Raw genomic sequence first — 24,801 nt, 5'->3', positions numbered from 1 at the left:
TTGACCTTCATTCAGATTTCAAACTAGCTGGATCAACATTGGTCACTTGAGACATCGTTTGAACTTAATTTGGTACTTTATCCTTTTTAAAAAAAATGTTGAAAACATTTTAGTTATCAACTCCAAGAAAGCATTCAGTTCAGTTGGGTGGGATTTTCCTTTCAATGTACTTAAAAGTCTGGGTTTTAGAGAGAAGAATTTTATCTCAAGAATTCGGTCATGAAAGAGACGCACTTTTCTTTCCCTGTAGCAATATATCTCCTAAACTTCATTATTAAAAAGATGCCCCAAAAAATGAGGTACAGACTGGAGTTATATGCAATAAAAACATTTTACATGTCTGAATTCCTGAAAGTATAAGAAATATTCTAATTCTCTATCAAATTCAACTTTCTGCATATAAATGAAAGTAACCCAGTGAATAAATACGAACAATTCTTTGTGTAAACTGATTGCAAAAAGGACAAGTCCCAATAAACTGGAAAGAGGAATCTCTATCATATTGTTGTAAATTGATTTCCAACCTCATAGACTTTCTCCCACTGGAAGATAGTCTCATGTAAATCCAATGCAAATATGAGGATTAGGATAGAGTCTGACTTCCTATCCATGCTTTTCTCAAGATAGAGGGTCAAGACTTCAGACTTGAGGAAAATGACCAAATTAGATAAGACTCAATACATCCAATGGATCTTTTACACCTTACTTTGGTCTCTAGCAAATACTAATATGAGTGTCCCTAGCTTGCTGTCCATCCCTCACCAAGGAACAATACATTATAGTGTCAATAGCTATTTTACTACTGCAATTTATGGAACAGATCACCAGGTCTGTCCAGGTTGCACTCAGCGCAGCACCTTGCAGGCAGTGGAGAGGGAAAAGTGGAGCTAAACCACTTTTTTGCTCCCCTAAATCTGGGACTGATTTTGGGCTTGCTTGGTCCATGGCTTAATTTAGAGGAAGTGGACCATTCTGCCAGCCAGGCATTACTGGAACACAACCTGCTCCTGCCCCATTTTTCACCTTGGAATGCCCTTATAGAGTGGAGAGGAATGAATGACATAGAGTCAGCTGTGTTGGTTCTAATATCACCAAATTTCCCCTGTATGACAAGGGAATTTCCAGATGCTACTTTAAGTTTTAAATCCCCTTTCTGCCACTGAAGTGGCCCATAAAGGGAGCTAAGGAGCTGACCCCCTGTATGTATTGGCTTTTTAGTCAGGTTTTCACAAATTATTACTTATTTGTTTATAACTTTTGCAAGATTGTGTGACATGTAAGGTGATACAAAGGTGAGCAGCGCATGGGCTGCAAAATATTGAGGGCGAGAGAGCGTTTTGATTGCAAAAAGCTTTGGAAAAAATATTGGTGAAATAAGAAGCTGATTCAAAAAAAGTTTTCTTTACTTTTAGTTTAAGAACTTAAATAGGATTATTCTCATTAAAAACATAAAAGATCACCAATATGTGAATCGGGGTGCAGGGTGGGGGAGTTGAAGAGCAGAGGAACTCACCATTTGTTGCTCTTTTTTTTAAGCCTACGATGTTCTCTCAGTGTAACCAGAGATTTCCACCTGCTATGTAAGATCATCTCATTACGAAGTGTTCATCTCAGTGTATTTGTTTTTGTAGATCTGGAGACTCAACTGCCAGAATATGGAATCTCAATGAAAATAGCAACGGTGGTTCCACTCAGCTAGTTTTGAGGCACTGTATAAGAGAAGGAGGACATGATGTCCCCAGCAATAAGGATGTGACTTCATTGGACTGGAATGTGAGTTAACTTCTGGGGCCATTCACAGTTTTTAACTGAATGAACTTAATTCTGATGCAATCATAGTTACTATGCCTTTATAGTTATGGTGGTCAGAACGTCTTCTCTATCCTACTAACTTCCTTCTTGTTTTCAGAAACTCATAATAGACTAAACTTTCATCGGTCGGGCTGAAATTTTCTAAGGTTGTTGATTTTCCTTAGGCTTAATAATTAGTATGTTTATATATTTATTTTGGGGATTGTGAGTAAAAATGGCTCAACTGTTTTTAAGGATGAGGGAATAAAAAAGGAAATGTCAGTGGGACTCCGTATCAACACAAGATCCCAGCTGGATCCATTGGCTAATCATGACTATTATTACAGTGCCCCAGTGTGAGCTAGGCGCTCCGCAGAAGAGAAGGGTAAGGCCCTTCCCCAAACAGCTTGCCATCTAAATTGGAGACTTGACATAATGAATGAAGGTGATGCAGAGTAGAGGAAGGTCAGGGTTAAGAAAGAAGACAAAGATGAAAGATAGCGAGAGTTCTTGATTCATTTGCTATGGGCTCTGTGGTGAAGGGGAATTTTCAGGAAGGATTTAAATAGGGAGATGCTAGTGACTTGATAGACCAGCATAAGGAAATAGAGAATTCAATGCATGGGGGAAGCATGAAAACAGGCACAGAGACAATTATGAGAGAAGTAGGAGAAATAGATAGGAAGGGGCATCCTTCAATGGGCGATCACCTTATTTAATTTCCGGACCTATTGTGATACCAATATTTATCCTGAAGTTTATTCTAGTATTTATGTAAGCAAGCCTTTCTAATGAAACACTCAATGTGATCCCAGATTGTTACTGAGTTTTCCAAGGCAAGTACAAGCAAAGGAAACTGGTAACTTATAAGATGCAAATTTGGACAGTATTTGTGCATCTTCCACCTGACCTTTCTTTCCCCTCACTCATGTTCTCTTATGTAATTGTCACTTATGCATTAGCTAGCGTGTAACTTGAATGTATGTCCCAATAAACCTAACCTAGATTTTGATTTCTTTTCTACATCTTTCTATATTTGAGTTAAGTGCACAGCTATTCTGTCTCACTCTTTTTGGAGGATAGGAATGGACACATCTGTTGATGAGTATTTTATGCTTTTCTTAGCAACTTTTTATTCTGGATGCTAATAAAGCCATCTGCCATCATTATTTAATTAAATCCACAATATTCATCATTGTCCAGTGTGAAAGTTTCACACTGGTTAATGTCTAAAAGCCAGTAGTTATTGCATTCTGTTTTCATATAGATTGGGTTAGAAACATTATAAAGAAACATGCAAATTAGAATTTATTTGCTAAATGCTCTAAAATCCCTGTTTCTCAACTAAAAGATTTCCATAAAAATCATTATATCTCAGTTTTGTCTCAATCCTTTTGGCTAAGTTATTCTATTTGATGGAGCAACTCAATTTAATGGTTCATTTGCGGTTTTTATTCTCTCATTGTTGCCAGCAGTACTAACCTCTAATTTAGGATGTAACTGCGTAGTGATACTTGCTTTCTCTCTTTGTGGGTTGTCAAATTTCCCTTACTTCAGAAAACACTGACTTAAGGAATAGATGAGTGAATCAGGGCTGATTTAGTATAATCTCTAATAACCTTTCATTTATATTGGCTTTTCCACATCCAACAGAGTGATGGAACACTATTGGCTACAGGATCATATGATGGTTTTGCAAGAATATGGACAGAAGATGGTGAGCCATTCAGCAATTATTGTTTTCAGTGATTACAAATGATTAACAGTACTGTATTCCATCTCCCAGACAAATCATAACATTAACATTTTTTGTTTTTACATTTCAGGTAACCTTGCAAGCACCTTAGGTCAACATAAAGGTCCCATATTTGCTCTGAAATGGAACAAAAAGGGGAATTACATTTTAAGTGCTGGTGTTGATAAAGTTAGTATTAAAAATATGTAACTTTGATGTGTGAACGTGCAGATGCTCTGAGCTTATATTGTTTGAATTTCAACATCTCCTTCTGCTTTGGGAATTCAGCAAAGCTTGCCTAATTTGTTTTTTGTGGGCCTTGATTTCGTCAGAGTAAGTGACTAACTACTCTCCTGTGGCTGGATAAATTTGTACCACGTGACATACGGTTTTAACAAATCCTCACTTTGCTGTCTCTCGCATTGAATCCCAAGCATTGCTCAGACAAAGGAAGTGAAAATCTCATCCCCCAATTTATGTATATACATTTATCTAGCACTTATAAATACCTCAGGAGAGAGAATCTGTTTTAAGTTCTCTTGTGCCCTCTAGTTCATTTCAACAATCAGACAAAGAAAGCTGAGTAAAGAATTTATGCTTTTGTTTGCAAATCAAGCAAAATCTGGTGATTTCATCTCAAAATCAGGCACAATGTGACAGCTTCAGCTGAGTGTCCTGTTTGAGTTAGAGATTGAAAACTCAAATTACTACTGAGGGGGGAGCACAAACCCATTTGAACTGTAACTGGAAATTAACCTCCCACAAATCCCTGTAACTGGAAACTTAGAGTTTTACTCCTTCTAGTGCTATAGTAACTTTTATCTCCCAACAGCAGTACTATTATTGCAGTGGACATACTTTCTCTGTAACAGCAATAGTTCTTTAGATGGTTACATTATCAGTGAAATGTGGCATCCCATGTTTATGTTCTGGAAGTATATTTTTCTAATACATTTACAATTCACTCAAAAAATAGTGCTTAGTTCTGTAGGGATTTTGCTTAAATTTGCTATGCAATAGATCCATAGGAAGCAAATTCTACATTCATCTGGCCCACCATGATGATGGTACACCATTTATATTTTTCTGTTAGATGAATTTATCACATGGTGACTTAGTAATGATATTTACAGTATCTGTTGGGTTTTCATAATACAACTCAGATTGCATCATGCAAAAGGGGGGAAGTCTCATCTAAAAGAGATGCTAATTGAAATAACTGTAGCAAAACACTCAGAAAGATCAGCCTCATAAAGTTGCTCAGAGCTATCTTCTGGCTAATACATTTCAGAGGGAACCCACACTCATTGGGTTCATTGCTGCCTCTGTAGTAGTGACAGTTCAATATCTACAGTTGTATTATTTTCTCATAACAGGTGAATTGGAACAGATATATATGTATACAGCTTTGCAATAGCTAAGGCTCTCAGCAGTCAATAATGTTATCGGGGTGTCTTCTAGAATTGCTCTGCAGTGAGCTTTCTTTTTGTCCTATTACTTTCCAAGAGGAATGGTAATTAATCTTTATTTCTTCCTCTGAACACAGACAACAATAATTTGGGATGCTCACACAGGGGAAGCTAAGCAGCAGTTTCCTTTCCACTCAGGTAATTACCATTTATATTTTGTTTCAAAATATTTTTTTCCTTAATTTTGGCAGTCTGAAAATATCCCCAATGCAACAAGATATGCATGAAAGTCTAACAAATTCTAACCCACACTTTGTGCCTTACTTTTCATGAATTTCAATGCCCTGATCTTGTCCTCTGATCAGGAGAAGAAGGGGTTCTGTGAGAACCAATCCTATAGGCTAGAGTGAATTTGCTTTACTGAAATTCTAGTAGAGGATTATTTCCCAGCCATAACTACCTAATAGGAATTATTCATCTAGCTTCTACATGCTTGAGCTGGATTAGGGTTAACATGGGGACCCTGCCTTTTAGGAATTGTCATTTGTTCATTTTTTTGTTTTTGTGGGGACCTCCAGCATTTCTTCTCCACCTGCTTCTAAAGTCCCATGCTGCGAAGCGCTAGATATAGATCTCTCCAGAGTTTCCAAGCACTGGCCAAAGGGGATTCTCAAATTACAAAACTGAGATCCAGGGGAGGAATTTGATCACTCTGAAGTCTGATCTGGGATTTTGGTTTGGCCCATTTTTAGAGGTCAGTTGCTAAAGCCAGGTCTGGGTTGAGATTCTGAAATCTGCCATCCCAAAAAATGTGATGGTGTTCAGGTCTGGGGTTTTGGCCCTGTCTCTACTAGACAGTGGCAAGAGATGCTCCCTCTTCCACAGCAATTGAGCATGCTACCAAGCGTCTTGGGCAACAAACAAGCTATGACCTAATCTTGGATCCCCACGTGACCGGTTCTACAGGGTGATATAGTTGAATTCAAAACCTAACATTGGAAAAATGTTTAAAATTAAATATTTTATTAGGCATAGTCATATAGTGATATATCTTGTTATCAAGCTGGCGTTATAATTAGTAACAAAATCCAAATTCTGGCTCTAGAAGTATTATAGTTCCCCTTGGGTTTAACCACAACTAGCTAATGCATTTTTAAACATCACTGTCTTCATCTAAACTAGGTGCTAAGTTTATGTTTAAACACCTGTTATTTAGCATGTTTAGTTTGCTAAATAGCTAACATTTAGTCAGCTAACATATTTAAAACATCACTCATTTTCCCATTTTGAACAACCTATAACCATTACTGGCCTCCGATGCAGGTAGAAATTATTATTCCTCAGAAAACACAAAGTATTCTGATAGTCCATGTTCCTATCAGATTTTCACTCCTTTTTGCCACTTATCTTATAAAACCGTGCACTAAGCTGCCTGCATGGAGAGAGCAGTCTCTGTTTGCAAATGTACTCATGTTATTCATTGTGGAATTTTATTTTTTGTTAGTAGTATTCTGTAGAATCACCCTCTGCACTGTAAAGTGATGTACTGATGAAAAACCTACACCCTCTTAGCTCCCTAGGATAGTGTTCCTACTGGAAAGGAGTACATATGAAACAAAGTCATCCTTCAGGAATGATGTGCATCATACACGCACCTCATGGTTTCCTTTTATATTAATTGGTAACTTGATTAGGTCTTCCAACGTAATGTAATAATCTCTATCTGCATTTCAAAGAGTTCAGGACATATCTTCCACCATCTGTGCTATGTTTTTCACTGGGCTCAGGAGGTGTGAATGAATGACGGTTGTGTTGGTGCTAATATTATTGTTCATTTCAGATTGATTATGTTAATTTTCAAAATGGAATAGAACAATTATGAATACTGGATGTCCCTGGGATCTCCACTATTGCCTGGCCAATAACCTATAGGTCTAATCCAAGGCCCATTTTAGTCACTGGGAGTATTTCCATTGATATCAGTGGGCTTTGGCTCAGATCCTTGTGAGAGGCCTAGGTTTGGCCTTGCAGCCAGCCTTCCCCAGAGCAAACTGTTCTGTGGCAGGAACTTGTGCTCTGTCTAGGGAAGGTCAGATATCACCTCAGGAGTCTAATGTAGACAAGGCACACTGGCTTTTACATATGCTAATCAGGGCCATTTAAAACCTTGGGCGGGGAGCCGAGACTTTAACTTGACCTGCTTAGCATGTGTTAAAATCTGTACTGCCTTGTCTACACTAGACTTTTAGAACATGTGAGTGAGCATGTTAGCCAACACATCCTAACAACTTTTTTATCCTAATCTAGATGAGTTAGAGTCCTATTCTACCTGGGCCTGGAGGCCTCCATGCCCCTGAAGTTCCCTGACAGATTGGTGAAGTGTTGTAGGTCCAAACCTAAAACTCCCATAACTTTCACAATGGGCTCATAGGTATCTTGCATGCATCCAGGATTTGATTAGCCCTTTTATAAAGATTTACTACTATTCTTCCCAGCCACCAGAGCAGACTTCAACTAGAACACATTCCCAATGTTTTCATTAAAATTCAGTGAGAGAATCCTGTTTTCAGATGGATCGATGTTTGGACGCACATACAAAGCACAACCCAAGCGTAAATTGGTACTGGAGTTTAGCTAATTGATTTTTACAGTATATCACTGGTAGCCTTATAATAGCAAATATACTTTTATTTTGGGTGCTCATTTGTGGAAAATTTTCAGTGAATGCCTGCGCCGTATTTAAGAAAGATCATTCTTAACACAACATATAAATCACAGTATTAAACATGTAGCTAGGAGTACAAGGAAAAGCTTTGGTCTTGTCATTTTCAGTGTCATGCAAAAATCCCCAAATGCCTTGATAGCATTGTCTAAATAGTAATGCATAGCTAGGTGTGTGATTATTCTGAATACCCTTAAATGTGCAATGAGGCATGAGGGCAGAAGCCAAATGCCTTGAACTATGAGGAAGTTGTTGCTTTCTAACTGCAGTTCTTGAAATGTGTAGTTGTTGCTTTTATTAAATGTTGTTGTAACCTTTTTTTTTTTTAGTCAAGTTACTCATTTTCATACTGGATACTTGGTTATTATTTCCAATACATTTTATTTACTTATTTTCTGAGTAAACATATGATTCAATAAAATAAACCACACCAGTGACTATGAAATTCTACCAATATTATCGTGTCACCCCAGCAACCCGTTATGATTCAAATGACACTTCCTTTGTAATTCCATAATTTTAGGTGCACGCAGCTTTCTGAAAATTACTTTTGGACCGCAATTTCTCATTCTTTCTATTAGCCCCAGAAAAAGGGTACTGATGTTGATTAGGATACATCTTTATTGACTTTAAAACAATGAAGCAAAACTGTGCAGCAGAAAAATAATAGCAGAGAAACACTGTGAAAACAGAATCCTGGGCTGCTTCATGATCCCCTCTAACCATACTGAGCCCACATCTCTACAGTGATCTCTCTTAAACATGCATGCTTTCCTCACCTTTCTGTCAGACAGCATTCCTCCCCTCTCTCACAGAATTCTTCAGTTTCATCATTAATTCTATACATGATGTTTTTCTGTGAAGCATTTTTGCCTTGCCAATGTAGCAGTATTTCTTTTAATTGAGAGGGTTAAAGAAAGCCCCATGATGGTTCACGAGGCATGTTCTCTCCTGTCAGTTTTAGATATTACACACATTTACTCTAAGGTGCTTAGTTTCATGAAAATAAAGTCAAAACAAAATACATTAAATGTAATAAATTTTTTTGGTTTCCAAAGGAGACATACTTCCATCTTTATACTTAAAAAACATTGCTCAGAACAACTTTGGCTAAAAAAATTTCAAAGGTCTCACCACCATTTTAACAATAAACCTACATTATATCCTCACCCCAAATAAATTCAACTTTAACCCCTTTCTAAATCCTGTTAGATTGTCATTATTACTGACACATACATAAGTGTCCTGAAAATGAAAACTAATACCTCTGTTAACAGATCTCATTCCATCCTTTAGAGGGCAGCTAAATTCTGTCTTTGGCAACAAAAGAAAGCAACTGTGGTAGGCCTTGTCTATATAGTCAAAGTTGTACTGGTTTAGCTTTAAATTGGTTTAAAAAACAATTTAATTAAAGCACTGCAAAAACCTTTGTGGACATTTTTAATTTAACTTAATCGATTTATCTTAAGTTGGTTCCTTACCAAATTAAACTACATCTATATATAAAACAAGTTAAAACCAGATTAACAAAAGTGCACACAACTATAGGTTTAAATCTGGTCATCACCTAAGGAGTCTCACAGAAAGGTAACATATGAAGCATCCATGGTATCCATTGCTAGGTAGCCAATAAACAGAGTCCCTAGAACAACTACTGAACTACTGTATATTTTTTTCATATCGGACATCCACATAGCAATGAACTATTCCAGGTCTATCAGAGGCCAATCACTAATTGGTGCCCTTGGTCAGGTTGGTGGCATGGGAGAATGACTTGGGTAGCTGTTTCTTTGCCATATTCTCTAACATTCACTCTTTTGTTTGTGCTTCACAGCCCCTGCTCTGGATGTAGACTGGCAGAACAACACTACTTTTGCCTCCTGCAGTACTGACATGTGCATTCACGTATGCAGACTTGGCTGTGATCGCCCAGTCAAAACCTTTCAAGGACACACAGTAAGTTTAAAGAGTTTGAAATTTTAGGAGTCATTACTAGCATGTGGTAGCTGGTGATGTTAAACAGCTTCCGTGTTCTAGGACCAACGGTGTTTATATCCCTTTCCTTCCCCAAAGACGTACTCTGTAAAAATGACTCTCTGTCTTTGAAAAGAGATTCACTGTTCTAAATCACAACATGCAGGCAAAACCCTCAGCTCACACAGTGAAGGCATTTACATGTAACTGACTCTAAAGACTCAGAGATACATCAGTAAAATTTCATCTTCCACTTTTGTAATCTCTTTAACAACGTGATGTGAATTACAAGGACGAAGGGAACAATTTACTTTTAACCATCGTTCAATTGTAGAATTAATAATAATTAATTGGGTCGAGTAGGATCAGATCCGTTAAGAGATACTTCCCTTATCCTTCACCCCATTCCCCACCTGTCTATGTACTGAAATATACTCCTCATTTTTTTTCTCTTCTTGACTATCTCTCTTTGTGACTATTTAATGGTAGCCACAGGCTAATGTTGCAGACTTTCTTTCACAAGAACACTGCTGAGCTACTCTACCGTATAAAATCACTTTTAGTAACTCTCCTCAACTGGCCACCTCCCCCTGAGGGAGAATTGGTCCATATGAAGACTTGTTGGCTACAATTCTCAATTAAGCTGGTGTTTTCTCAAAAGGTGCTGCTGCCTCCACAATAGGCCTTCATCCATAGGCTGATGTTTTCTATTGAGTGGACTGACCGCTCCATTGTGCACATGGGCCAAATCCTGCCTCAAATATGTGTGTGCAACTCCTGTTAACTACAGCTGAAATTGTGTGTCTGTATCTGAGGGGGAAATGAGTTAAAAATAGTTTCAGGTACTATCCCTGCCACCGAGGACTCCACCCAATTACTGTTCTTACAACACATTTAAAAAAAAAAAATGCTTTTTTCCCCCGTTACCATGTGAAAGGCCCATAGGAAATAGGGGAACTGACTGACTAGATAGGGGAAACAGTGGGTCTGACTACACACAGTGTTGTCAAATACACAAAATAAGCTGGAGAAAAAGAAAAAAAATGTCCTCTAATTTCCTATAGTTATCGTCGCTGCAGGTGTTATTTGTACAAATAGTGGATAACAAAGTTTTCAGATAGAAAGGTGGTTTTGAAGTTGATCCAGTTTTAAAGACCACAAACCAGCTAATGCTCCAAGTTGCATTTTGTCTTAGTACATTAGTACACACACTGGTATAGACAAAGCACCTCTGGAGAGTTGCACTATTTGAGAACAGTCCGAAGAACTTTGTGTGTGTGTGTGTGTGTGTGTGTGTGTGCATATGTATATGCATATATATTCTTAAGAAAAGGTATTTGTTAGATGAATGGAATGTCAACCTCAGAAATTGTTTTAAATTATCTACAGTACAGACCCATTTATGCGCGACCCGTTTACAGACAAATCTGCTTAATGCACAGTAGCGCCATGCCTCCCAGTGTTACCTGTTTAACACGCGAGACTCGTTAACATGCAGTACAGGAACTTGCTATGTAGCACTATAGATTTGCTCATTAACTCACTGACAGAAATCGACAGGAAGTTCGGAGTGGAAACATGTTGTATTGTACGTCTTTACCGATATTGGTAAAGACATATCACGCACGCTTAGTCATTGTCACACTAGAGAGATATATAATATACAGTAGTACTGTAGTTATATAGTAATATATATACTGTACTACATTTGAAAATTTTAACCGTAAGCCTAATATAATGGCAGAGGGCAAACGTCAGCATTCCTACACTGTAGAAGAAAAGCTAGCTGCAATAGATCGAGTAAATAGCGGAGAAACCCATCCAAAGTTTCAAAAGATATTGGGATTGCTGAATCAACTCTAGGATAGCTAAAAAATGAATCTAAACTGAATGACTTTGTACAAAATATCTATTCTGCCACTAGACTTAAGCGAAAACGTGTGCGCTATTCAGCAAAATCCACAATAGACAAAGCCATGCACACATGGTTTGTTCAGGAAAGGCTGAAAGGAATGCTGCTAAGTGGGCCAATTCTTCAAGCCCAAGCAACAAAATTTGGAAATTGAATGGGGGGGTGAATCATTCCAAGCCAGCAAGGGGTTTATAAGTTGTTTTAAAAAGTGTCATGGCATAGCACAGGTATCGATTTCTGGAGAAAACCGATCAGCTGATGAATTGGCCGCAAATGCGTTTCCCGCTGAGTTAAAATCTATTTTACAAAATGAAGACTACCACGAAGAACAACTTTATAATTGTGATGAAACAGCTTTATTTGCAAAACTGCTACCTGATAAGACTTTGTCTCTTAATTACGAGATACAGAAAACAGCTGGATTTAAAAAGATAAAAGATCGTGTGACTCTTCTTTTTTGTAGTAATAAGACGGGCAGTCATAAGCTTACCCCTCTTCTCATTGGCCGCTTTCATAACCCTTGCTGCTTTAATCACCTCAATAGAGCCAAACTGCCAGTAATATATGCTAACAGCAAAAATGCTTGGATGACGAGAAACATTTTCGACGACTGGTTCCACAACAGCTTTGTTCCAGCTGTTCGTAAGCATCTGCGGTCGAAGAAACTCGAAGCCAAAGCACTTTTGCTACTTGACAATTGTCCAGCCCATTCTCTGGCCGAATCACTGGTATCAAGAGATGGAAAAATTCGAGTGCTATACCTACCATTCAATACAACATCAAAAATTCAACTTTTAGACCAGGACATTATTCAGAATTTTAAAAACAATTATAGACAGGAGCTGATTTCGACGATCGTGTCATGCACGTCTTCAGGCATTTCCGAATTCCTGAAACAGTTAAACATGAAGGAAATTATTTATTTAGTTAAAAAAGCTTGGGATGGAGTAAAACAAAAGTCCATTGAAAACTGCTGGATGAAGGCTCTCAGTGATGCCTTTTCTGTCAAAGACAGCTCAGACTCGGAAAACTCCAGCACTGATTCAGAGCCAGACTTTGAAGGATTTTCAGAAGAAGACATCCTACAAACACACACGCAGACAAAAGAGGATAAAGGTAAACTTCTCTTTCAAATGATAAAAGATTTTAGTTTGGATACATCGCTTGAAATCATAACTGAGTGGCTGGAGATGGATCAAGATTGCCCAACTTCAGAATTTCTGTCCGAGGAAGAAATATTAACGTCTGCAAGGCTACGTCGGACCGCGAAAGTGATGGCGAGAATTCTAATAACGCAGGCTTAGGGCAGGTCTTCACTACAGGGGGGGGGGGTCGATTTAAGATACACAAATTCAGCTACATGACTAGCATAGCTGAATTCGACCTATCGGAGCCGACTTACCCCGCTGTGAGGATGGCGGCAAAATCGACCTCCGCGGCTCCCCGTCAACGGCGCTTACTCCCACCTCCGCTGGTGGAGTAAGAGCATCGATTCGGGGATCGATTGTCACGTCCCGACGAGACACGATAATTCGATCCCCGAGAGATCGATTTCTACCCGCCAATTCAGGCGGGTAGTGTAGACCTAGCCTTAAATGACAGTGACGACGAGGATGTCGGTGAAAAGGTCAAAATTTCGCCCACAGAAGCCCTTAGTGCTGTAGAAACTGTTGTAAGATTTATGGAGGAGCAAAATGCGGAAAATATCGAACTCGTTCATCTGCAGCGAATGACAGACATCATAAGAAAGAAAAAAAAATGTGAGCATGAAAGAGCAGACAATAATGGCATTTTTTTCTAAGGGAATCATAGACACTTTTTTCAGCATGGCCCTCTTAACCCGCGGTCCATTAACACGCGGTCGTGACGGCTTCACTCCCGACATCCGCCCATAAATGGGTCTGTACTGTAATTATTGCACCATTAAATGGTCTGAGACTAGGGTTTGTTGAATACTTTGTCATGTGGGAAGAATCTGATGATTGCCAGACTTTACTCCTGACACCAGTTATGTCAGGAACATGGTAGCTAATTGTGTGGATCATTCATTGACACCAAAAAATTGGTTTCCCTTCCTCGTATGTATTTGGATAGTGGGATGTGAAAAGGGATGTGTTCACATGTAAGGTAATGAAGAATGTAATAAATTTATTAGAGCATAAGCTTTCGTGGACTACAGCCCACTTCTTCGGATGCATATAGAATGGAACATATATTGAGGAGATATATATACACACATACAGAGAGCATAAACAGGTGGGAGTTGTCTTACCAACTCTGAGAGGCCAATTAAGAGGAAAAAAAAAAAAAAAAAACTTTTGAAGTGATAATCAAGCTAGGCCAGTACAGACTGTACTGGCCTAGCTTGATTATCACTTCAAAAGTTTTTTTTTTTTTTTCTCTCTTAATTAATTGGCCTCTCAGAGTTGGTAAGACAACTCCCACCTGTTTATGCTCTCTGTATGTGTGTATATATATCTCCTCAATATATGTTCCATTCTATATGCATCCGAAGAAGTGGGCTGTAGTCCATGAAAGCTTATGCTCTAATAAATTTGTTAGTCTCTAAGGTGCCACAAGTACTCCTGTTCTTCTTTTTGCGGATACAGACTAACACGGCTGTTACTCTGAAGAATGTAATGTAATTTTCAATAGTTTCACTTGTTGGAGTAATAACACTTGAGTGCCCTCTGCTGGGTGCCAGGCACAATGCAGGCAACTTGGAATGTTCACATAGAAAATCAATCTTTATTTCAGAATGAAGTCAATGCAATTAAATGGGACCCTTCTGGTATGCTACTAGCATCCTGCTCTGATGATATGACATTAAAGGTAATGTAATTTGATGGCTTGCCTCCAGACTGCTTAGTATTTTTCCCCAGTAGAAATTTACTTTATAAGGTTTTTCATTCATGTTGTTAAAGAAGACCTTTTTGTCTCTGTTTACATTTTTTCCCCCGCCTGATGCTACCATACTATTAAAACTCTCTGCATGAATGGTGGTTTCATCTTACCATTTTTGAGTGAAATAAGAATGAACAAAGAGAAGCAGACAGAAAACTGAAGCATGCTATTTCTATTAGGATCTACTGTCTAATATGTCACTGTCATGGAATTATAGCAGTTTGAACTGAAGACCATGTTTTAGGTCATCCTGTCTCCTTGCCAACACAGGATTGATTCTCACTGTACATTAACAAGTGTTTAACCACCGTAATTTACAGTAAATACACTAATAAGGTTTTCACCATTTCACCTGGAAGACTGTTCCAGTCTAAAACCTCATCCGCACTCAATAGTTAAAAAATATAATTGTCAGTAAGGAGTGTGGTTTTTTTTTTTTTTTTTTTTTTTCTGACGTAGTTATACTGGTAAAAGCCCTAGTGCAGTAGGAGTTATACCACAGTAAAGATGCTTTACCCAGTGTATTTTATTTTGGTTCCCAAACCAGAATAAACTGTACCAGTATAAGCATCAGTATATTTAAAGGGGCAAAACTTTTAAGTGTAGACAAACCCTAAAAGGATCTCACAATTATAAATTGTAGACTAAGACTAAATAATATTTTGCTCAGTTTCACCCTCTAACTCCTTGGTGCTTTATACCTCAGATATTTGTTAGATGGTGGTTCTGTTCACCCACACCCATATACATTTTAATAAATTACTTATCCATATTTAGTCATTTCTCTTAATGATTTTCTCTGAAATCAACCCCTCCAGTTCCTTAATCACTTCGGTTGCTCTTCTCTGAATTTCACCCCATTTCTCCACAGCTTTCTGTTACTTAGATGCCCCAAAGCATGTGCTATTTCCAGATTGTGTTCTCACATTCCTCATTAGTGATTCTACACTGCTGTATATAGCGACACAAAGTCCTGTGGCACCTTATAGACTAACAGACGTATTGGAGCATAAGCTTTCGTGGGTGAATATCGCATCTGACGAAGTGGATATTCACCCACGAAAGCTTATGCTTCAATACGTCTGTTAGTCTATAAGGTGCCACAGGACTCTTTGTCGCTTTTCACAGTTCCAGACTAACACGGCTACCCCTCTGATACTGCTATATATGTGGTTCACAAACACATTGGCTTGTTCTCCTGCTGCTAATTTGTATCCAGTGAGTTTGAGCATTATTGCTTTTCCAGTATCTTTCTACCACTGAATATCTGTAATTTTGGATTATTTTCCCCCCTAAAGATTAGTTGAGGGTTTTTGGTTTGTCAGGCAGCTGCAAAGCAGTTTCACTATAAAACATGTAATTTCCATTCAACTTATTCTTATTCGGATATTGAAATATTGCCTTGCATAATGGTGCATAAATTATTGATTTGATTCCATCAAACATGTTATTAAAGACATCAGTAAAACAAATCAGAATACCAGCAGGATGCTTGGAACAATCAAGATTTATCTAAGCCATACTTAAAATGGTTTTGATAAATTCACACTATGATTGAAACATGTAATATAAATTCAGGTTAGATTCCATGGCCAGGGCAACAATTGTCAGCTTCTCTTGATCTAGTGAATGAACACAGTTAAATTTCCAAGGCCTTTGCAATATATACACAATTGTCATATACAAACAGAATAGGAAGGATTGAAAGCCAGGAGTTGAGAAAAGATTGCAAAGTTTAGGTACATGGCTGATTTTTTTTCCTGATTCACCTGACATAGATTTGGAGTATGAAGCAAGATACATGTGTACATGACCTTCAGGCTCACAGCAAAGAGATTTATACTATCAAATGGAGTCCTACAGGACCAGGCACCAGCAACCCAAACTCCAACATCATGTTAGCAAGGTAACATCCTCTCCTACTGGTGGTTTTTACTAGGCTCTCGGCAAATAAAACTGAAAATAATTTCCTTTAGCGGATGAGAGGGGATTGACCAAAGAGGGAGGAAACGTATAACAAACATGGAAAATGAAGCCATATAGTGCTTAATTTTTAAACAAACTACTTTAGTAAAAAAATGTTACAGTTGCCACTGGACCCAACACCCAGGTATCTGGTTTATATAAATGAATATGTTTAATTGAAGCCCTATAATATATGGATCTGGCAGTCCATTAAACCACTGGATGTACTCTAATGAGGGCCATCAAGCAAAACTGCATAGATACTGATATTTTTTTTATAGTTCTGTTAAGTGGTGTAGAACAACTTTCACCTAAAGAAGTCCATTCAAGATTTAACTTCATCCAGTTTTAGACATCTGTTTAATCTTAGTAATGTCAATAGATGCCTGGACCACTGGACTGATTAGCTAATTGGCACATAATGACTTTATCTTCTGTATGATATTTTAGCAACGTTGTCTCTTAAATTTATTTATTTATTTTGTTGGTCAAGTAGTTTTGTTTTGTTTTGTTTGGAAGGAAGATTGTTGGGTTTGGGATTTTCTTGTACAATACAGGCGATTTCACCGGTCTTCTCTTAGTCCACAACATTGGATTTAGGTGGATTGTGGTAAGAAACGGCGAGTGACTTCTGGGTGGAGGGTGAAAGAAGATAAAGGACCACTATGCTAGAGAATATGAAGCAAAATTCATTTGTTAGATAAGAGACCAAATCCTCTTAGGAAGAAACTTTCCCTGGGGCAGGTTATCCTATACCTGTCCACTACAGAGTTACTTCAACCTTCCTCCAAAGTAGCAGGTAATGGCCACTGTCAGAGACAAGATACTGGACTAGATGAACAGCTGCTCTGATCCAGTAAGGCAAGTCCTATATTCCTACTGCTACCCACAAAACCCCTCAATGAAGCCAAAAATTCCAAATACACACATCCACCGTAATAAATTTCTTTCACTTCAGAGGGTTTGACAGATCTCAGCCCTTCTATACCTCTCCTGTTTGAAGTATTGGTGCACATTTGTTTGTAGGTGAGATGTGTCCTCACGAGTTGTTTACAGTATCTTTGCAAACTGCAGATAAACTAGTACCCTGGTCAGTACTCATTTGTGTTTGACTCTTTCCTGTAGTGCTTCATTCGATTCTACTGTTCGGCTGTGGGACGTTGAACGAGGAGTCTGCATTCATACATTAACCAAACATCAAGAACCTGTCTACAGTGTAGCTTTTAGTCCTGATGGGAAATACCTGGCCAGTGGGTCCTTTGACAAATGTGTCCATATATGGAATACTCAGGTACTCGTTTGATTCACATACACTAATGAAAAGCGGTTTAGCTGAAACATTAATAACAGAAATGATAAATGGAAAATGTATGTATCTGTATGCACTGAATTTGTGAACCTGACCGTGGCATGAAAACCGTTTGAGCTGATGGTGTGAGATGATGAGGTGCCTGTCCTTTCACATTTTTGCCAAAGGTTCATTGAACATGGAACTGTGCCAAGAAAATCAATTGTCTCCATTTTATGTTAGTGTGTAGAGGAAACTGCACTGGGCACATGAGGCATGTCAAGCTGCCAGGGCAGCAGCCTTTAGAAATGATTGATCCTCCTATTGAGCAGCAAGCTGGGTTCATTTGAGATTCAGATATGCACAGGGCTAATTTTTTAAGAGTACTACAGATTTGTGAAGAGATTATCATTGCACAGGTTCATGGAGCTGATATTTTACAGGATAACAGGGCTCTGCGATAACTTGGAGTTACATCTTTGCAGACTAATGCTCAGAAAGCTTTTGGGGCTCATAGTGACTTCCTAGCAGTGCTTGCTCCAGGAACAAGCTGAATGATTTGAGCTATGCTTGTTTGTACACAGCATTCTTTTTTTCCCCTAAGAAGTAAAAATGTTCAGGACATGAATTTTCAATATTTCTTTCTGTATTAGAAATCGCAGGGACCCTCCTGGCAGTGAAACTGGTGTGGTTCCCACCAGTCGGTGGGGATGGTGGATTTGGGATGGGGCTACAGACAAGTATGTATACACGATGGATCCCAACTCTTCAGAGAACAATTGGGTGAAATCCTGGTCCTATTGAAGTCAATGGCAAAACTCTCATTGACCTGAATAGTTCCAGGATTTCACCCCTGGTATTTGTGCCTCACAGTGTAGACACCAATGCACCTCATAGCAAACCCACAATCATAAGTGCCCACATAAAAATAAAATATCTTAAAAGTCAAATCTTGCAAATTGGTTTGCTTTCTAGAGCGGAACTCTAGTACATAGCTACAGAGGCACTGGAGGGATCTTTGAAGTCTGTTGGAATGCGAGAGGAGACAAAGTGGGAGCAAGTGCATCAGATGGATCGGTAAACATTTGTATTCATTCATTGTAAATATTTTGGGGAAAATCCTGTGCCGAGGCCAACACAAGTTCTGTGCCCTGTTGCCTTCTCTGGACAAAGCTCAGAGGTGGGTGGGTGTGTTCCCTTATTTAGGGCCCAGTTCAATGCCCCATGAAGTAGATGGTGTCTTTCCATTTACTTGAAGGGGCTTTATATCAGGCCCCTCAATGCACAGTTCCTTGATTGCCACCCTTTATTTGAAATATGTTTATGATTAAAGAAACACAAACACTACTGTTTCTTTCTCCTCCATGACCCTTGAAGTGTAAATCCTGCAGATTATCATGCAGAACCATAACAAGTAGAGATGAGAAACAACTTTTACATCTTCCAGCTCATTAGCTGGTGAATGCAGAATTCTCCCCCAGTCAGTATTCCATGATGCATTATCTAACTTATTGGTAAATTACTTTATTATAAGATTAGAACCTGAGCGCACACACATTAAGAATCCAGAATAGCCTTCAGAAATGTTTCTAACTCTTGGGTCTTTTCTTTCTACACCTCTAGGTTTGTGTTCTAGATCTGCGGAAGTAAAGGTGAAGTGTTTTAGAAGAAATTTCAAATGGACCAGCAGTGAATGTGTGGGGAGAAGCACTCTTCAAAACTATTCTTAACAGCTCCAGAACTGTACAAACTTGAAAAAAGTTAGTGTGTACAATGAAACCAACTCTCCCTGGCCACAGAAGTCTAGTATTTTGCCCATAACCCACATCAAGGAGTAAAAACACAGTCACTTCAAAGGGGGAGAGTATGGTTTTCACCTGGAATATTCAGCCTTGGAAGCATGAAGCCACCAACTAGAGACTGCACTGTTTGGTTTGCATCTGAGAACTTGCTTTGATGGCTGAAAAAAAAAAAAGCTGTGCCAAAAAATAATAATAAAGAAACAAACTAAGCAAAATGCTGTGATAAACCAAAAGGGAAAAAAAAATCCTCCTCCATGTGGTGGTGTATTTTTTTCCTTCCAATTTGGACACTACAGTTGCTCTCCCAAAGGACATTCAAAGACCAGTTTGTACTGATGACATGCGCAACTTTGTAATCACAACACTTTCTATTTTCTAGACTACTTTTTTGTTCAGTGGTTTTTCTATCAGCTGGAATATTATGTCCTGGAGTATCCCGGGCTTAGGTTGGAACTGATTTTTTTTCTTTTTCTTTTTCCTTCCCTTTTCCTTCTTGTTTCTCTCTCTCTCTCTCTCTCTCCCTCCTTCCCCCTCCTGTGTGCCCACAGTAGATGCAGCCAGTTGGACATGACAACAAAAACTTTCGACAGTCTGCTTCTCCTCTTTCTCCGCCCTCCCTCCTGCCCTGCCTATTTTTTTAAAATCCTCCATGCTTCAGATCTTAGCATCTCAAGGGCACTTTCAGCAAATTGTGTAATAAGTGCTTTATAGAAGAATGCAGTGCTGGGGAAGATTTTTACAGGCGAAAGATGACTTTTAAGAGAAAGAACCCAGTGTATTTTTGGAAAAAAATATTTTTTATGTTAAACATAATTTTAAAAGCCTAAAATAGCCACCAAACGTAGACTGCTTTGTGTAATTCAAGCAAAAGAATGACTCAAGTGGAAGCCAAGGTACATTAAAGATGCAGTATCATTTTCCTCTCCTTTGTCTCATAAAGTGCTGTAAGAAAATGTCATTTCATACAACTATCAGGTTTTAAGCAACAATAACCTCTTCCTGCAGCCAGAAGTTTACATGGACTAATTTTTATTTTTGTAGTGGTATGATTATGTACATTTATTAAAAGAATACAGAAGTTTGAGGTTATATATACAGAATTCATATATTTGGGTCCATATACCCAAATACCTGTAATAGTTAAAGGAAAACAATTGTGTATGCTCTTTCCTGGAGAAATGGTCCCAAATTCATATTAATGCTGCATTCTGTCACTCTCAGTCATGTTCATAGGAATGGAAGGGATCTTGAGAGGTCATCTAGTCCAGTCCTCTGCACTCATGGGAGAACTAAGTATTATCTAGACCATGCGGACTAGTACCTCATTCCACTAGTCATCACATTGGGCTGATCCTCTTCCCATTAAGTCAATGGGACTTTTACCAGAGATTTAATAGGATCACTCCTTCCCCTTTGGATTCCCCTCGTGTAGGCACTGCAGAAGACAGCTATCGGATTGCCTTCTGGGATGCTTTGCAAATCATGATGACAGAGGGCACAGGGTTGGGGGGCAGAAAAGATGTGCCGTGGGCAGGGTTGCAGCATACGGTGCTGTGGAGATTCCTGGCAGTGCTGTAGACCATGGAGCAGCTCAAGGAGGTGGCCATAACTTAGACAGGCCCTAAGAGCTAAACCATGCCAGGGCCCTCTCCATCCCGTGGAGTAGCCCAGGATCAGAACAGTGCAAAAGTGGCTTAAAGCCACCATAGCACCTCCATAGCGAGTAGAGTGCTGTGCCTCTCAAGAGGTGCCGCACAGAATCTCACCCGTTTCTTTCAGTGGGGCTGCCCAACAGGAGTAATTTGTAAGACCCTGACCCATAATGCTTGAAGTGGTGTGAAAATTCCCAAGTTACTTAGTATATGGAATTAATATTTTATTTCATCTGAGGTTTTTCTCTCTTTACTATGACACACTGACAGTATCTTGGCCTTTTCACAGGAACTAACCACGGCTCACACATTGCAAGCCCTGTGATGTACCATTGGAGATCAGAAAGTACTTAAAAGAATTAAACTATTAAGATTTTTCAGTGCTGAAGTAGAAACGTTTATGTGGAACATTGGTTATTAATTGCTATTGCTCCTTTTTACCCCCAAAGAATGGAAGGTGGGTTCTTTTCCTTGCGGTAATAAATCCGTAGAGAATTAGACTTTAGGATGCCCAGATGACATTTTTGAACTGTTTTATAATAGCTGCCTAGGCTGACCTGTTTAAGCTCAAGATAGGAAAAAGAGTACTTGTTAGAGAATTACTCACTAGTGGCATTGTGTGTGTTTATGGTTAGCATTTTAAGCCTGTGTCTATGATGCCTGGTAGCCTTGGGTTGAATTTTCAAGGATAACAGGAAAGCAGCATCTGTTTTGCAGGGCTGCAGAAGACATGCTCAGAAGTATGCTTCTTTTGGGTCTGCAGTTTGCGTGACTCTTGAACCGGCCAAACATCAAGATGTGGTGATGTCAAGATAGGTGATTTTAGTTCAGTTGCTTTTGTTGCCTGGCTTTCTTGCTACACAGACATATCTAAATCTGATGGAGCCTGTTCCAGGAATTTTAACTGGGAGATACTTTGTGGGTGTCAAAAAAGCATGTTTCGTTTTTGAAATCATCTGAATTAGCACCATCTTCTCTCTGCTGAGTTACATAAAGGAAAGAAGGCAAGTAAAGCACAGTTTCAGAATTTGGCAAGTATCAAATTCTCACATGTGAAAGGCGCTGTTGTCCCAAAGAAGAATTCTGTATACATACACATTTTGTTAGCCTTCTGCAGCCTGACCCATTAACCTTCCTGGAGGCTTACAGGAATTGTACCTTTACTGGCTGCATGGAACTGGCCTTGAGATAAAATGGCAACCTTTGAATACGTGCTCAAGCTCTGCATCTTTAATGTAGGTTACTGCATCTTTAATGTAGAAAACACTGGGTCCCTTGTGGGGCATTAAAGGGCCTGACAGTTACAGGGTTAAACACGCACTAACCCCATGCTACATCTTAGGAATTTCCTTTTGATTTGTTTTTAAAAAGAAAGAAAAAACAAACCTAGGTAATTTTAGAGCCAAGTGAAGTGCACTTTGTCAAATGTAAGGGTCTGCTTTGGTTTTGGGGTTTACTTTTTCTTTTTCTTTTTTTTTCACTTTTTTTTTTTTTTTTTTTTAATTGTGGTTCTTTGTCAATTGCAGAAATGTTCTTTCAGCCACTCACTGAAATTTTGAATTCTGGCTTCTGCAGTTTTTATTGTCTGTGTCAGACTTGCAGCCAGACTTGGTTCTCATTTCAGCATTTCCCAGATTCCGTTGAAACAACATCAACCCCTATTTTGTTTCCCCTCCACCTGCACTCTCTCAGAAATCACCTTGTGTATTGTAGCTCATTTGTTTCAAGGAGAGAATCAACAGATCATATTCAGTGTCTTGAATAAATTGCTATATTTTGATATTAGAGAACTCTGCGCGTGTTGTTCCTTTTTCTTTCTTGGCTATTAACTTTTTGCTTCCCACATTCAGGAGCTGGGAGGAATGTGTCAGAATGCAGCATATTTATTGTAGAATTTTGTTTTCCCCAAATGGCCCTTCTATTTAAAAAACACTCTATTTCAAAGGGGGCATAACTAAATATTGAGCAGTCCAGATGGTAAAGAATCAACTTAAGTGAAATGCGTATAAAGCACTTTTATACCAAAATAAGTGTCCATAAAAAGGGGCTAACTAAATCAATGTGGTTAAATTGTATAATTTTCTCACATAGACAAGGCTTTAACTCCACCACGTTGCTTGAGGTGAGGCACCACAACCAGTATAGATGTCATAAATGCAGATGGGACATGCCCTTGACAGTTGAGGTTTTCACAGCTCTCTAGAACATGTAGACAGACATCTTACATTAGTTTTAATGTTTGCAGTGTTGTTGTAGCCGTGTTGGTCCCAGGATATAAGACAGACATGGTGAAAGAGACCAGCTTTCGATCTCCATGGACTTGAAGAAGAGCTCTGTGGCTCTCGAAAGCTTGTCTCTTTCACCAAAAGAAGTTGGTCCACTAGAACATTTTATCTTACCCACCTTGTGTGTCTCATTAATTTTAAGAGAAGATGTGTATAAATCCCCTAGATGATTTAAAAAAATGTAACCACAGTACTTAAGTTCATGCAGTAAGCATGTAAATTCTTTTCTGTTAGCTATATCTAGACATGGCTAGCAGAGCTGTTTATTAATCTACCCATCCCCACTGTGTTAAAAGCATCTTGGTGCTCCTATGAGCTTGGTCCTCAAGCAAAGTAGAGTTGTTCTGATCCTCCTATCAGTTCCTTCTAATGATTCTCTTAGCAGCTAACCTATGAGGGGTCCTATATGTTAACCCATCTGGGTTTTCTGAATATGTAGAGTGCCTTAAAATGTACATATCATAGCTAGAGTTCTGGGATAGTAAAAAGTTTTATACCATGCAAGCTGGTATCTGCAGTGCATATAAGATGCCCCGTGTGACATATGAGAACATAATCAATAAGAGATTTTGCGTGACAGCCTCACTGCACTGCCTGTTCACTCAAGCAAAAAGTAGGATATTGTCAGAAGTCTCCAAAGGAATTAGCTGCCTAACTTATTAACTCCAGCACCAACAACTCACAACCATCTCTAACAGCATGCTCTATCATCTGGCCTGTCCTTGGTTACCTAATATTCTCGATCAACACATTGTCTAGTCACTGGAGGAGGCTACACTTAGTGGGCATGGTATGCATCTTGGTCATAGTCCATCATCACTTCCATCTTACCCTAACTATCATGCCCAATGTTCTCCTTTCACAAGTTACATCCTTCCTGGGCTCTGGTTTTGATATAGTGTATTTTCATAGAATTATTATGTTGGGCTGGAAGGGACCTTGAGAACTCATCAAGTCCTGCCAGCTGCACTGAGGCAGGACCAAATAAGCCTAGAACATCCCTGACCAGGTGTTTGTCCAACCTGTTCTTTAAAACTTCCAATAACAGAGATTCCACAAACTCCCTTGGAAGCCTATTCCAGAGCTTAACTACCCTTACAGTAAGAATTTTTTTGTAAATTTTTTTTTTTTAGTAGACACTCAAGAAAAGGCAAGCGATGTCCTCAAACATTTTTGTTACATTGTTTTTCGTGCAGTTTGTTTCAACCCACACTAAGACGTATACTGTGAGTTAAAACTAGAAATGTATTAATTTGGACTACTAGTGAAAATGAGTTCAGTGGGTCTCACAGAAATCTTGTTAGCAGCCAATAGTCTACATAACAAACACTCCTCCAAACATTAGGGCTAACTGCCGTTCTT

General features: G+C 38.8%; 1 protein-coding gene across 8 annotated transcripts in view; it reads left to right on the top strand.

The window, feature by feature from the left end:
* The window catches only part of TBL1X (transducin beta like 1 X-linked), a 257,104-nt gene extending 234,160 nt beyond the window's left edge, over positions 1-22,944 (top strand). For all 8 annotated transcript variants that reach the window (XM_054008060.1, XM_054008051.1, XM_054008085.1 and 5 more), the window contains 10 exons: positions 1,632-1,773; positions 3,445-3,508; positions 3,618-3,715; positions 5,073-5,133; positions 9,492-9,613; positions 14,301-14,375; positions 16,226-16,353; positions 17,538-17,703; positions 18,676-18,777; positions 19,324-22,944. In XM_054008060.1, coding sequence (XP_053864035.1) covers positions 1,632-1,773; positions 3,445-3,508; positions 3,618-3,715; positions 5,073-5,133; positions 9,492-9,613; positions 14,301-14,375; positions 16,226-16,353; positions 17,538-17,703; positions 18,676-18,777; positions 19,324-19,350 — 985 coding nt within the window. In that variant the 3' untranslated portion in view covers positions 19,351-22,944. The remainder of the gene's footprint in view (positions 1-1,631; positions 1,774-3,444; positions 3,509-3,617; positions 3,716-5,072; positions 5,134-9,491; positions 9,614-14,300; positions 14,376-16,225; positions 16,354-17,537; positions 17,704-18,675; positions 18,778-19,323) is intronic.
* Positions 22,945-24,801: the final 1,857 nt, after the last annotated feature.

The sequence above is a fragment of the Malaclemys terrapin genome, chromosome 1 (genome assembly GCF_027887155.1).
Source record: "Malaclemys terrapin pileata isolate rMalTer1 chromosome 1, rMalTer1.hap1, whole genome shotgun sequence".
Taxonomy (NCBI): domain Eukaryota; kingdom Metazoa; phylum Chordata; order Testudines; family Emydidae; genus Malaclemys; species Malaclemys terrapin.
This window is presented reverse-complemented; position numbering and strand designations above follow the sequence as displayed.